This window comes from Marmota monax, unplaced genomic scaffold (genome assembly GCF_021218885.2).
Source record: "Marmota monax isolate L192 unplaced genomic scaffold, Marmota_monax_Labrador192_F-V1.1 WCK01_AAM20220418_F8-fsc00019, whole genome shotgun sequence".
Classification (NCBI taxonomy): Eukaryota; Metazoa; Chordata; class Mammalia; order Rodentia; family Sciuridae; genus Marmota; species Marmota monax.
This window is the reverse complement of record NW_026695242.1, coordinates 5,626,944-5,640,462: the sequence shown is the minus strand read 5'-3', so window position 1 is coordinate 5,640,462 and position 13,519 is coordinate 5,626,944. Positions and strand designations below refer to the sequence as shown.

At 32.7% G+C, this 13,519-nt stretch overlaps 1 protein-coding gene across 5 annotated transcripts in view; it reads right to left on the bottom strand.

Moving 5' to 3' along the window:
• Ppp3cb (protein phosphatase 3 catalytic subunit beta) overlaps positions 1–13,519 on the bottom strand; it is a 49,859-nt gene that overhangs the window by 20,631 nt on the left and 15,709 nt on the right. For 4 of the 5 annotated variants that reach the window (XM_046419843.2, XM_046419845.2, XM_046419844.2 and 1 more), the window contains exons 4-9: positions 11,168–11,279; positions 7,684–7,829; positions 7,262–7,401; positions 7,077–7,154; positions 6,877–6,971; positions 4,058–4,183 (exon numbers count right to left, since the gene is read on the bottom strand). In XM_046419843.2, coding sequence (XP_046275799.1) covers positions 4,058–4,183; positions 6,877–6,971; positions 7,077–7,154; positions 7,262–7,401; positions 7,684–7,829; positions 11,168–11,279 — 697 coding nt within the window. The remainder of the gene's footprint in view (positions 1–4,057; positions 4,184–6,876; positions 6,972–7,076; positions 7,155–7,261; positions 7,402–7,683; positions 7,830–11,167; positions 11,280–13,519) is intronic. The other variant, XM_058577927.1, reaches the window with a different exon arrangement.

Below are 13,519 nucleotides of genomic sequence, written 5' to 3'. Positions count from 1 at the left end.
TTGATGTAGCTTCATAATAGGTTTCCCAGTCTCTAGTTCTTCCATCCAATTCATTCACCACCACAATTTTTCTCCTTTTTTGCTAGTGCTGATAGAACTCAGGGCCTTGCACATTCTAGTCAAGCTCTCTACCTGAACTCAATTCGCACTGAACTAAATTCCCAGCTCAGGATTTTTTTTCTAAATGTCTACCAAGGTCATAATTGTTTCAGTGTCTTGTAATAATTTATTAAAGTCCCAATTTCTTTGTGTGGTGATCAAGATCCTCATGATGCAATTGGTGACAATTTTTTTCATACTTTATGTAGTACTCTCCAGCCATATTACATCTTATCATCATTATTTATGTATCTCAAGTCTTCTATTAATCTGCAAATATTACTTGTTTGGTTTTTTTTTTCTTTGTGCTGCTGGGGATTGAACCCAGGGCCTTGTATATGGGAGGCAAACATTCCATCAACTAAGCTATACCCCTGCCCTACTTGTCTCTTTATATCTTAGTACCCTAAATAAAAGAGACGCTTTAAAAAATGAATTCAATAGCCAATATGGTGGCACATGCCTGCTATCTCAGCACCTCAGGAGGCTGAGGCAAGAGAGCCACAGATTCAAGGCCAGCCTCAGAAAGTTAGTGAAATCCTGTCTCAAAATAAAAAAATAGAAAAGGACAGGATATAGCTCAGTGGTAAAGAGCCCCTGGGTTCAATCCCCAGTACAAAAAAAAAAAAAAAAATTAAATAAGTCTACATGTATGATAGTTTCTGAAAGAGCACACCATTCTGGATTCCCTAAAACAGAGGTTTTCAATAGGGCCAGTAAACCTAAGACAGATTACCAATTCATTTCAGATGTATGACTATACTAAAAATGTTCTGTATAGTATGACATATGTTTCTACCGAATATTCCCTTTCTCAAAAGGGTTCTGTGGGCTGGATATGGAGCTCAGTGCTACAGTGCTTGTTTAATGTGCATGAGGTCCTGAGTTTGATCTTTAGCACTGCCAAAAAAAAAAAAAAAGAAAGAATTCTATATTAAGAAACTGACATTTTTGGGTATAGTTACTTTTAAAAAATGAATCATTTTAAAGAAATATTTTGAAGTACATATAAATTCAAAAAAATACTAGCTGTGATTTTCTTCAAAATAATTTGGGTATATAGGGAGGAGAGTAGTGGATAGGGATATAAATGACCTAAGATTGGCCATATATGCTCAGAGTTTTCCAGTTTAAGGTTTTGATACACCAACAAAAATATGGGAAAAAATGAAATTAAAAAGGGGTTCTTATCCTCCAAAAAAGGTTAAGGAAACTCTGCTTTTATCTATGATGCTATGATTGAATTACTTCTCATATACCAACCCCCCCCCCAAAAAAAAAAAAAACCAGGTTGTTAAGTATAATATATCCCGTACACTTTAAACCATCCTCTCAGGAAGTCTCTAGCTTAGGTTAGTTGTTTCCCAGGGTCTAGACCAGAGTGAAACTGGCTTTTTGTATGTAGTACACATGAAATGTCACTTGTATTTATTTAGAAACAAGAAGTACTTAGGCTAAAACTTAGGTGGTCAGGGTTACAGTTTTCTATCATATGCAGAAAAAAAAGATGGGGAGGGATCTCATGAAAATCAAAGGGAGATCAGTGAAAGAAAGAGATGAGAGGGTGGGAGATAAGGAGGGAGGGGGGAAGTACTAGGGATTGACATTGGCCAAATTATATTGTTAAATTGTGTGTATGTATGAATAAATAACAAACCCCATCGTATGTACAACTGTAATGCACCAATTAAAAAAAAGTAGTTAGGCTAAACAAACAGCTATCATGTATTAAAATGTTAAATCTGAAGCCAGGCGAGATGGCGCACACCTGTAATCCTAGTGGCTCGAAAGGCTGAAACAGGAGGATCTTGAGTTCAAAGCCAGCCTCAGCAAAAGCATGCACTAAGCAACTCAGTGAGACCCTGTCTCTAAATAGAATACAAAATAGGGCTGGGGATGTGGCTCAGTGGTTGAGTGCCCCTGAGTTCAATCCCTGTATCCCTGACCCCTAAAAAAAACAAAGTTAAATCTGAAGAGTTTGAGAAAATTCTATTAATGTCTAGAAAGTGGCTAGGATTCCATGTGTGCAATATTAACATCTAAGCTCTCTCTCTCTTTTTTTCCCCCCTTGCCCATACCAGGGGTTGAACCCAGGGCTGCTTAACCACTGGGCCACAACCTTAGTGCCCCCTATTTAAAAACTTTTATTTATCTACTTTAGTTGTAGTTGGACACAATACCTTTATTTTATTTATTTATTATGTGGTGCTGAGGATCAAACCTAGTGCATCACACATGCTACTCAGCCCCTTTTTTATTTTATATTTTGAGATAGGATCTCAACAGATTGCTGAGGGTCTCACCAAGTTGCTGTGGCTGACTTTGAATTTGTGATCCTCCTGCCTCAGCCTCACTTTTTTAATTTAGAAAAGACCACACAGAAAAATAACAAAAATGGTCAAAAGATTTAAATATTTCCATTTCTTATGAGATAAAATGATTTAGAGTGGCAAAAGAAGAACCAAGATGATTTAGTAGAATTGAAATGTGGGAACATCAATAGAAGCCTAATATTCTCCATATTCATTTCACTTGTAGGAGATCCACAGAAATTAAATTTTCTCATCTCTCGAAAGGAAGTGGACTACATAATTAAGTTTGCTTATGAGCTCTAAAACACTATGATGTCCTAGTTTTTCACAGGTACACTGAGAAAAACCTATTACCTTTATTTCTTTCCTTATTTAAACATTCACAGCATCAACCTTTAAGTTAGATATAATGAAACATTTCCTTAAGTGGAGGCATCATGGAATCAAATTATAGAGACTCTCAAAAGTCCCTTTTCTTCCTATTTATCTTTCTGGCCCCCAGTAGCTTTCCTCCCCATATTACATTAAAATAGCTGAGTTGTAGTCTAGCCTGGAGGCCAGAGAGTAAGCAAGATGAATGCTTAAATTCCCTTTAGCTTGCTGATGCTATGATTGAACTATTTCTCATATACCAAAGATAGAAGGTTGTTAAGTGTAATGCATCCCTTGCACCTAAGCCCTCAACTGCCCCTCTTCTCAAATGCTAAAGCAAGTAATTCTATCTCCATATTAAATTAACGTCAGACTTACTAAGTAAATGAAGACCAAAGGCAATCTGCAGAAAACCTATTTAACACACACAGTTTAAATATTAATTCTGAATTTTAGAAAGAAAAATTGTCTTTGAAGAAGTGACATATCATACAGAAAGGAACATTTTGTAACATGAAGAGGTGTGAAAAAAAGAGGGGGATATAGAACAAAATGTTTTATAATCATGTCTGTACTCATGCTGTCATTTGTATTATATGAAAACTGAGGCATTGCCCTGTGAAAAAAATTATAGATAAAAAAGAAAAATGTGATGAGTAACAAGATCCTAAGAATTCTACAGAACTAGAAAATAAAGACATAAATTTATTAAATAGCATTTATTTTCTCTTTAAAAGCTTATTTAGTTAATAGGTATTTCTCTTAAATTATCAGAAAGGCTCACTATTAAAATTTTATACATATTTCTGATATAGGAGAAGAAATATTAGGTTAGAACTGAGATCTCTCTTTATCATTTTTCTCAATGCATACTATAAGATGACTAACATTGCCAAAATAAGGGCTATTAAATTCTCCTATAAATTGCTATGGCATTCCAAAAAATGGTGTCAAAATATGCAGAAGAGGCCAATCCAATATAAAGATATTCCTCCATAAAAGATTTACACTGAAAACAAAAAGGAAGAAAATCCAACAGCTGAAGACAACATCAGGCTATTTATAAGTCTTCTTCCAGTCCCCTCACATGGGGGCTGTAAACAGCTAACTAAAATATCTTTGAGGCTCTTATATCCACACTCACAGACACAAGTAGAACTGTAATCACAGTGAAATCAGACTTCAGTATCCTTTAGCAAGTATGTGCCAGTGATAGTAAACTGGAGTAAATGTAATGGTAATGAAACAGTTACTTTAAAAAGTAAAAATCATACCTTTTTCTCCAACAAAAGGTAAAGACCATGTGAAGACATCCATAAAATTGGGCAACCAGTAAGGATGTGGAGAACAGTTGAACTGCCGAATATTCATCACATTATTTTCATACTTTAATACAGCAGCTGCAAGATAAGTTAAATGTCAACAAAACAATTCAGCTTTAGCCTCAAAAATAAAAAATACATAAAAACAAAAAATATATATATTTTTAAGAGGGAGGAGGATTGAGGGATAAGTAGAATCTGGGCTGGTGGAGGGAGGAACTAATTTTCCATAACAACACACTTTTTTGTTTTTAACACACTTTTATATAGAGTAACATATCTAAGTTATTATTAATGAAATTTTTAGGTTATTTTCAGACTGTTTGTTTTACTTTATAATTCAATAATGAACATGCACCTTTACTAAATCCAAAATTGTGAAAACTCAATTGTTAAAAGAAACATAGAATGACAATGAGCAATTTTCTAGGTTTTTAAAGTTCAAATAAATCAAAGAATTAAAGAGGATCTTTTTAGCTGTAGGCAACCTGATAAAGGTAGCTGAATGGTAACAAAGCAAACAAATAAATAAAATATTTTATTTATGGATGTACCAATGTATTTATTTTGTTTAATATAGGAAATCAGGTAAAATTATTACAAAGAAGTATTTTACTTCATTAAGAAAAAAATTTTTTATTAAAATACCAGAAGGGAAAAATAACTAAATAATTCAATGATAATATATTCATCTCAATTTCAGAAATCTAATACTTCAATATGTTTAGATAATTAATATTTTAAATTAACCTTCACAGATTTCAGTCACTGGTTTTATTACTTTATGGAACATGAGGTTAGAAGCACTAGATTCTAATCTAAACTATAGCATGTTACTAGCTGTACAATATGTGATAAATTATTTAATCTGGGTTGTTTTGTTTTGTTTATAAAATGGGGACTAGGGATGTAGATGAGTGGTACAGGGCTTGCCTAGCATGTGTGAAGCCCTGGGTTCAATCCCCAGTACCTCAAAAATAAAAAATAAAGTAAAAAGAAACTAAAATGTCCACTTGGTCTATCTCAGAAGTTTAAGATTAGAGAAGGTATTTCACATTAAACTACATGAAAGTACAAAATGCTTTACAAATATTATAATAATTACCTAGTTGCTTTTTTTCACTTTAATGAAAAGTACTGAAATGCAGCTGTTAAATTCCAAGATCTGCAATTTTGGCTAATACAGGACCAAATATAATTCTGCTACACGTTAGCATTTACTAACTTAACATGTATTATGTTTGCTTCCCTTGTAAAACTGCCATGTGAAATAATATTTAAACTTAGCCTCAGGTTTTATACCAAACTTTCAGAACTTAGAGAGGAGAGAAAAATCTAGAAAATTGTCTTATCGGTAGAAATGAAACATTACAAACATGCCCATACTATGTAAACACTGAAGTCGTTAACACTACTTATGTTCAGACTCAGAATAACTAAGAGACATTTGATTTTGAAAAGAGAGTCAGTGGTTTGAGTTTCACTTTTAAGTACTAAAAAAATTGATCCCTTAACCTCCTGAGTCAAACTGAAAAAGAAAAACCAGTAAAGGAGTAATCAACTAGGCTCTAAAACTGACAATGGTAAGTCATAGTTGAGGAATTAGAGCATTGGCATAAAGTTAAATGTAGTGCTCAATTCTGTTTTTGAGAATGGAGTCAAAACTTAGATATTCTTCTTTTCAAAAATGAAGCCACATTTCATCACATATAAATTCTTATAGCATATTCTAAATTATCCAGTGTGCTATTTGATCTCAGGCAAATGTTTTAATCTTTTACCCATCATTTCCCATCATCCAAAAAAATCTTCTGCTTCTGTTCCGAACTTACACCATGACCCATATTTAGCAATGACTTCATTATCTTTATAAATGTACTTTTTAAAGTCTTTAACCTTCTGTTCCTTTCTCCTGGCACATCTACTATAGCCTTACTTTGAAGCTATGAAATAGTCAACTGAATTCCAGACATGTCAAGACAAAATAGGAGCCAGCCTCTTAATTTCCTCCTCTGAAACTGATCTACATTAGCCCAATCTCATCTTCAGTGTCCTTGGCACATACTTAACTAGATTAAGACTGTTTGGCATTATCTGTCAATAATAGTTATATTCAGAATAAAATGAGATCCAATCATTACAGACAGATCAAATTAGGAAGGAAGAAGGAGAAATGGAAACCACTGGAACACAAGATAAGGAAAACAGATAAAAGGAAAAAAGCAGTGTAAAGAAAGGATAGAGACAAATGTATTTCTAAAAGGACATCAAAGTGGATTAATCAAAGAAAGTTCAAATACATATCTTCATGGGACAATGATAAAGACTGGGAAATAAGAAGGAAAAGAATCTACATCAGTGAATATAAAACAATCAACATAATAAACTAAATAAGTAGATGGTACAAATAAACAAAATGGTCAAAGCAGCATCAGTATTATACAGATAAGAAAACATTCTCTTGATTATAAGGGGAAAGATTTAAGAAAGGGGAGCTTAAGAAAATTGTGTTTGTTTTGTATAATGTACTTAACTCAGAGTACTTTTTACAAAAACAACTTTTGTGAATGCTAAGTTGTGGAATGGTTAACATATAATGAAGTTTCACATTTTGGATTTTTATTTTTTGTTCTCTCCCCTCCCTTATATCTATTTTTTTATGAAATTTTGATGGTTTCAAACAATGCCCTTTTTCTCTATTATTTTTTTTTTAAAATAAGTATATTAAAATGCTAAGTTGCTTAACAATTTTTTTATCAACAACATCTTACCTTTATTATTGTAGACATCTAAGTAATTAGGTGCCGAAAAAATTGTTATTAATGAAGGGAACCCTGTAGTTTGACTTTTTCTGTACATTCTATAGCTGCAAAACAAATAGCTTAATATGCATCGTAAAGCATCAATCATGGTTACTAAGTTTGATTTGTATTCAAGGTGTTAATTTGGGTCAGGGAAACAAAATTCTTACCCTGCATCTTGAGCTTCATGAGCTCTAATAATCGATAACAAATTATTGTTTTGCAAAAATTCACACACTGCTGGATAGCTGTAGGGGAAAAAGAGTAAATTAAGTAAAAGAATGTTTGTATGTATATGAAGCATATGATATTTTAAAGAACTAAAATGTGATTAATCTTGCATATTTTTCCTTACTTATAAAAATAAGAACATCCTCGAACTGTATTGTGACTAAAATGTTCCTGTGATTTTTCATTTCCAAAATCTTCAGAAGGATCAGACCATAGCAAGTCACACATTGGTCCAAATGCAGGTGGCTCTTTGAATCTATCTAACTGTGAAAAAAAAAAAAAAAAGAAGAAGAAGAAAAGAAATAAAGAATGGAAATAACTCACCAAAAGTTGGGGATAGAATGTGCAAAAGAAAGTGGTATCAACTTCGAATGTAGTACATATTACATTGTTTTGAATGATTAGAAGATTATTTCCCTAAATATCAGTATACTAGTTTTTACCATTACCTAATCTTGGCATTGAAGAGAAATTTGAAGTCTGACTCTCTACTTAACAAAGAACAATAAATAGGAATCAACTTTGGAACCAAATATATATACTCACTCTTCTAATATCATCCAGTGTGTGTATTTCTGGTGAAAGTCCACCATGAACACAAAGGAACTGTTGATTTAAAAGTGCAGCAAGAGGCAGGCTATCAAAAGCTTCCATACAAGCTTCATAAACTCTTTCTGAATATTTAATTTTACCTAGAAAAAAAATCAAATATTTGAAATATACATCACTACTAGATCATTTTTAAAACAGATGGATACTGATATTAAATTTTTATTTCTTGCTTTCTCTTCTCCCTTATATTGTGTTTATACTGAGATATGGATAGGACAGTTTCAATTATAAAAGGTAAATATTCCAAATTAAAACCCAAACTAGAAAACTATGGAGAGAGAAAACACACAAATAGTGGTCAGGAGTTGAGAGTAGGTGAAGAGGTAACTATAAAAAAGCAGCAAGAGGAGCTGGGGTTGTGGCTCAGTGGTAGAGCACTTGCTTGGTATGTGTGAGGCATTAGGTTCGATTCTCAACACTGTGTATAAATAAATGAACAAAATAAAGGCTCATTAAAAAAAATCTCTTTAAAAACAAAACAAAACAAAACAAAACAGCAAGAGCCAGGCACAGTAGCGCACACCTGTAATCCCAGCCACTAAGGAGGCAGAGACTGGAGGATTTCAAGTTCAAAGACAGACTCAGCAATTTAGCAAGGCCCTAAGCAACTTAGCGAGACCCTGCCTCAAAATAAAAAAATTAGAAGGGCTGGGGGTGTGGCTTAATGGTTAAGCACCTGGGTTCAATTCCAGGCACCAAAAAAAAAAAAGGAGCACAAGAAGGATTTATAGCCTGATTAAACTTTTCTGTATCTTGACTATGGAGAAGGACAATATTGTATATTTGTCAAAACTCACAGAAATAAACACCATAAAGAGTGAATTTTACTGTTTATATATTTTTAAAAAGAAAGACCCTTCCCCTACAAGAACCAATAAATACAAACAATGTTATCAAGTCTTATGAAGAAAAATATTTCCCCTATTTAAATATATTATGGATATGCAGCAGAGAGTCATAAAAATTACTAAAAATAAATAAGTCAAATCTCTAAAAACAGTTCAACCCTTCACCTTTATAGGCCAAATAAGGCAAAATTATAACTGTACTTATGGCTCAAAGGGTTTTGTTGTTGTTGCTGTGTTTTTTGTTCTTTTTGTGGTACTGGGGACTAAATCTAGGAACTTGAGCATGCCAGGCAAGCACTCTACCACTGAGATACATCCCAAGTCCTTTTCATTTAATTTTAAGTCAGGCTCTCACTAAGTTGCCCAGATTGGCCTGAACTTGTGATTCTCTTGCTTCAGCCACCAGAGTCACTGGGATTACAAGTGTGCACCACTGTGCCTGATAAGACTAAAATAATCTTAATACTGACATTATTTTATTCTAAGAGTTAGTGACTATCATTATTACAGGCAAGACCATTACATCACTGTAAAACTGAAGGTATATCCATTAAAAATAATAAAAGAAAATATACACCTATGTTAGAGAAGCTGATGGGTTCCCTAAAATGAAGGCTTAAAATGGGCAGTGAAGCAGGAACTCAATATAGAAACACAAGATAGATAAAACTCCACCAAATCTGTTGTTTACTTTTAGAAACATAAGCACATGTCTTTATTACATTATACCTTTAAATTCCTATATATTTTGTTTTGGTGGGATTTTGGTGGTGGTTTACTAATTATCTAAGAGGAATAAAAAGGGCTTCATTACAATTCCTATTTATTTATTTGGTTTATATTTATGTGGCACTAAGGATTGAACCCAGGGCCTCACATGTGCTAGGTAAGTGCTCTGCCACTGAGATACGTACAGCCCAGGCTGTATCTTATTTATTTATGACCTCTTGATGATACAAAGCTGATCCAGAGGGTGCAACAGTTAAAAGACTCAGTGTTGGGAAGCCCAAGGGTCTTTGGCTAGCTATGTGTCTTTTTCTGGGGAAATGTCTGTGAGTAGGGGCAGAAAAGGGGGATTAGCCCAGAATCTTTTGGTTAGTATTTTAACACTTAAATATAGGAAAATACATATCCAACAACCAGAGGTTCCAAATTTGCTAATTTACTGACAGACCTGTTTCCCAGAACTATGTTTCAATAAAAATTTTAACTTGTTCGCTGTTAGGTCAAGTATGCGCTTTCCACAGGTTTTATCTTATTCACTTAGGTAATATGCCTCTTTCCTGAAATTGTATAAGCATGCCATCTCTGCCATTATCCTCTGCTATTTTTCTTTTCACAATTCTCTATTAATACCTTTATTTGATTCTTAATTTAAGAATTACATTTGGTCTTCTGTATCCATGGGTCTTGCATTCATGAGTTCAATCAACTTCGGGTCAAAAATACTCAGAAAAAGCCAGGCATGGTAGTAGACAACTGTAATCCCAGCGGCTCAGGAGGCTGAGGCAGGAGGATCACAAGTTCAAAACCAGCCTCAGCAAAAGCAAGATGCTAAGTAACTGAGTGAGTGAGACTCTGTCTCTAAATAAAATACAAAATAGGGCTGGGGATGTGGCTCACTGATCGAGTGCTCCTGAGTTTAAAATAATAAAAGAAAATATACACCTATGTTAGAGGAAAAAAAAAAAATCAGAAAAAAAAATAACTGTCTCTATACTAAACATGCAGACCTTTTTCCTTATCATTACTCCTAAGCAATAGAGTATTGCAACTATTTGCATAGCATTTACATTGTATTAGTAATTATAAGTAATCTAGGGATTATTTAAAGTATACAGGAAAATGCTCAGAGGTTATATATAAATAATATAGCATTTTATATAAGAGACTTGAGCATCTCCAGATTTTGGTATCTATGGGGTCCTAGAACCAGTTTCCCACCAATACCAAGGATTAACTGAATTCCTATTTTTAGAACTTAACTCTAAAACTTTATTAATAAAGTTATGAAAACTAATAAACATTAAATTATATCTAAGGTGTGAAAAAAGGCCAAGTATTGTTCTGTATCACACAGTTAATAATGACAGGATAAATAATAACTATTAAGAACTTCACAGGTACAAACATAATGCACCAATAAAAAAATATGGGAAAAAAAAAAGAATCTTCACAGGAACTTCTCAAGACTGGGGAACAAAAATCTGCAATCTAATAATAACCAGAAATTTTTTCTTAATATGAAAGCTACATATAAACCCATAAATAATGTAAAAATTATCATGTGTCAAATAAAAAAATTAAAAATACATATAAAACTCCAAACTATTCCTAAGTACATTTATAAGAATTAAAGTTAATAGAAAATATCGAAACAAAAACCTCTGAATTAAATACCATTAAACACTAAAAAGTACCTGACAATCTTACTCAAAGATTTAAATGTGTGGGCACAAAATTTGTTCTCATATGTTGCACTGCAAAGTCTTTATAACTCACATCTTACTACCTACATCATTCCAAATGAATACTTAGAAAATGAAAATATTTCTCCTGAAAGTACTCACATTCCTGCTTAAAGGTAAAATATTCAGTAAGGTGTCTGCATTCATGGTTGCCTCTCAGAAGAAATAATGTACTTGGGTATAGAATCTTCAAAACCCATAAATATAAGACACACTGCAAAAGAAAATGTTTCCAGTGAATTTATCTTGTACTTTTGCTTAACTAAATAATTTAATCTTTGTTCCTTTTAATCGTATTACCCTTTTTTAAAACTGTATTACCCTTACAATCTATTATTCTTTTTTATTTTTCTTTGTCCTTTACTAAAATATAAGCTCCATGAGATCACAGACTTTGTTGTCTTATTCCTTCTGATTCTCCATTCCTAGAAAAGTACCTAGCAAATAGAAGAGCAATAAATATTTGTTGTATCAATGAGTCAAATAAACTATTACTTTAGATTTACAAGTTGTTTGATATGAAAATCAACTATCAGATTGATTTCCTTAGATAAATTAATATAATAATGTAAAAAATAATAGGAAACATTTACAGAGTACTTTACAATGTAATCAATCCCTCTCATTTATTCCTCAAACAACACCATGAAGTATGAAATATTATCTGTTTTACAAATGAAGAAACTGAAGCAACAAGCTAAGTAACTTGTCCAAAAGCACAAAAGTCCTAAGTAAAGGAAACAGGATTCTAAACCTCTAATCTTAAGCATTATGCTATGCTGCCTAATAAAGGAAAGGGCCATGTTTGTTTTGTATGCATGTTTTTTTGGTTGATTATGAATGTTGCCTCACATAAGGTACACACCTATTATCTAAACCAATCAAAGAAAATGCACTTTTTATAATAAAGGAAGCAGTGCAGTAGCTATCTTTTAAAACTAGATTTAACATAAGAATGAGACTAACATTTTACTTACTTGCTTAAAAAAACAGGAAGGACTTTCATATGGAAATAATGTGTAGCTTTTATAATAATACATAAAAATAAAAAAAATATTCTTAACAAGTTAATACATGTTGAAATGTGTAACTATTCAGATCTTAACTTTATTCACGAGAAAAAAAAATAACAACAACAAAAACCCAAAGTGAAATACTTTATTAAGTATGTGTTTACTTAATATGTTGCCCCCACCCCCATCTTTTTATACTGGGAATTGAATTCAGGAAATTTTCTACCTCTGAGCTACATTCCTAGACTCTTTTTATAAATTTTATCTTGAGACAGGGTCTTACTAAGTTACCAAGGCTGCTCAGCCTCTCAATTTGCTGGGATCATAGGCATGTTCAACTGCACCCAGTTCAACATGTTGTTTATTTTAATTCTTGTTATTTTCTTTTTACAACAATAAAATATACTAAATGAATCATAAGTATAAAACAGTACACATGTACAACAAGCTTAGTCACCAACTAAAATTCACATGCACAACAAGCTTAGTTATCAACTGAAGTTCCTAAAATTGTGTATTGTTTTTACCAAATGCCCCGAAATTTTTGTCAGGGCCATTTTCTAAGTTTCTCGAAGCACCAAGGTAATTCAGAGAAGGTTAAGGGGGCTGATAATGAAATTATGAATGGGAAGAAAAACAAAAACTCAGGATAATAAAATTCTTAAGGGAGACAAGATGGACAGAGTCAAGAACTCCCTTTCACACTGGCAATCTTAGTAAACCTCAGAAAGGAAAGTATATTGAAAACACTGGAAAAGTAGATATAAACAACAGTAACTAGCATGGAGATTCATCTGGTAAACCTTCAATATCTATTAGGAGACCTGATTAAAAGTATAAGCTTTGAATCAGACTGCCTGACTATACTAACTATACTAATGACTGACTTTGGGCAAGTTACTTAACCTCTTCAAGCCCCAAGTTCCTCATCTACAAAATGAATAAATAAAAGTACTTACCTCATAAAAATGTTGTGAGGATTGATCAATATTTGCTAAGTGCTTAGAATATGCTTGGAAAATTTAAAATGTACAAAATAAATATGTATCAACTGAGCTTTGACCTAGCAATTCTACTTCTAGGCAACTGTTCTACAAAAATAGAAGGGGAAGTGTATACGGATATATGAATAAAATGGCTCACCGAGGCATCATTTATATGACACAAAACGTTGAGAACACCTTAAGTGTCTAGCAACAAGAAATTCATTATGGTTTGTTTATTCAATGAAAGACAATGCAAATATTAAAAATGATGCTATAGATTTATATTTATTGATTTTGAAAGACATTCATAGTGTAGGGATGATGTATGAAAAAAGCAAGTTACAGAACAATGTTATAATATGGTCCCAAGAAGAGGTGCATATGTTAGAAAATTTCAGATTATTCTACATTTCCCATACTTCATATAATTAGAAAAGAAAAAGGAGACAAAGAAT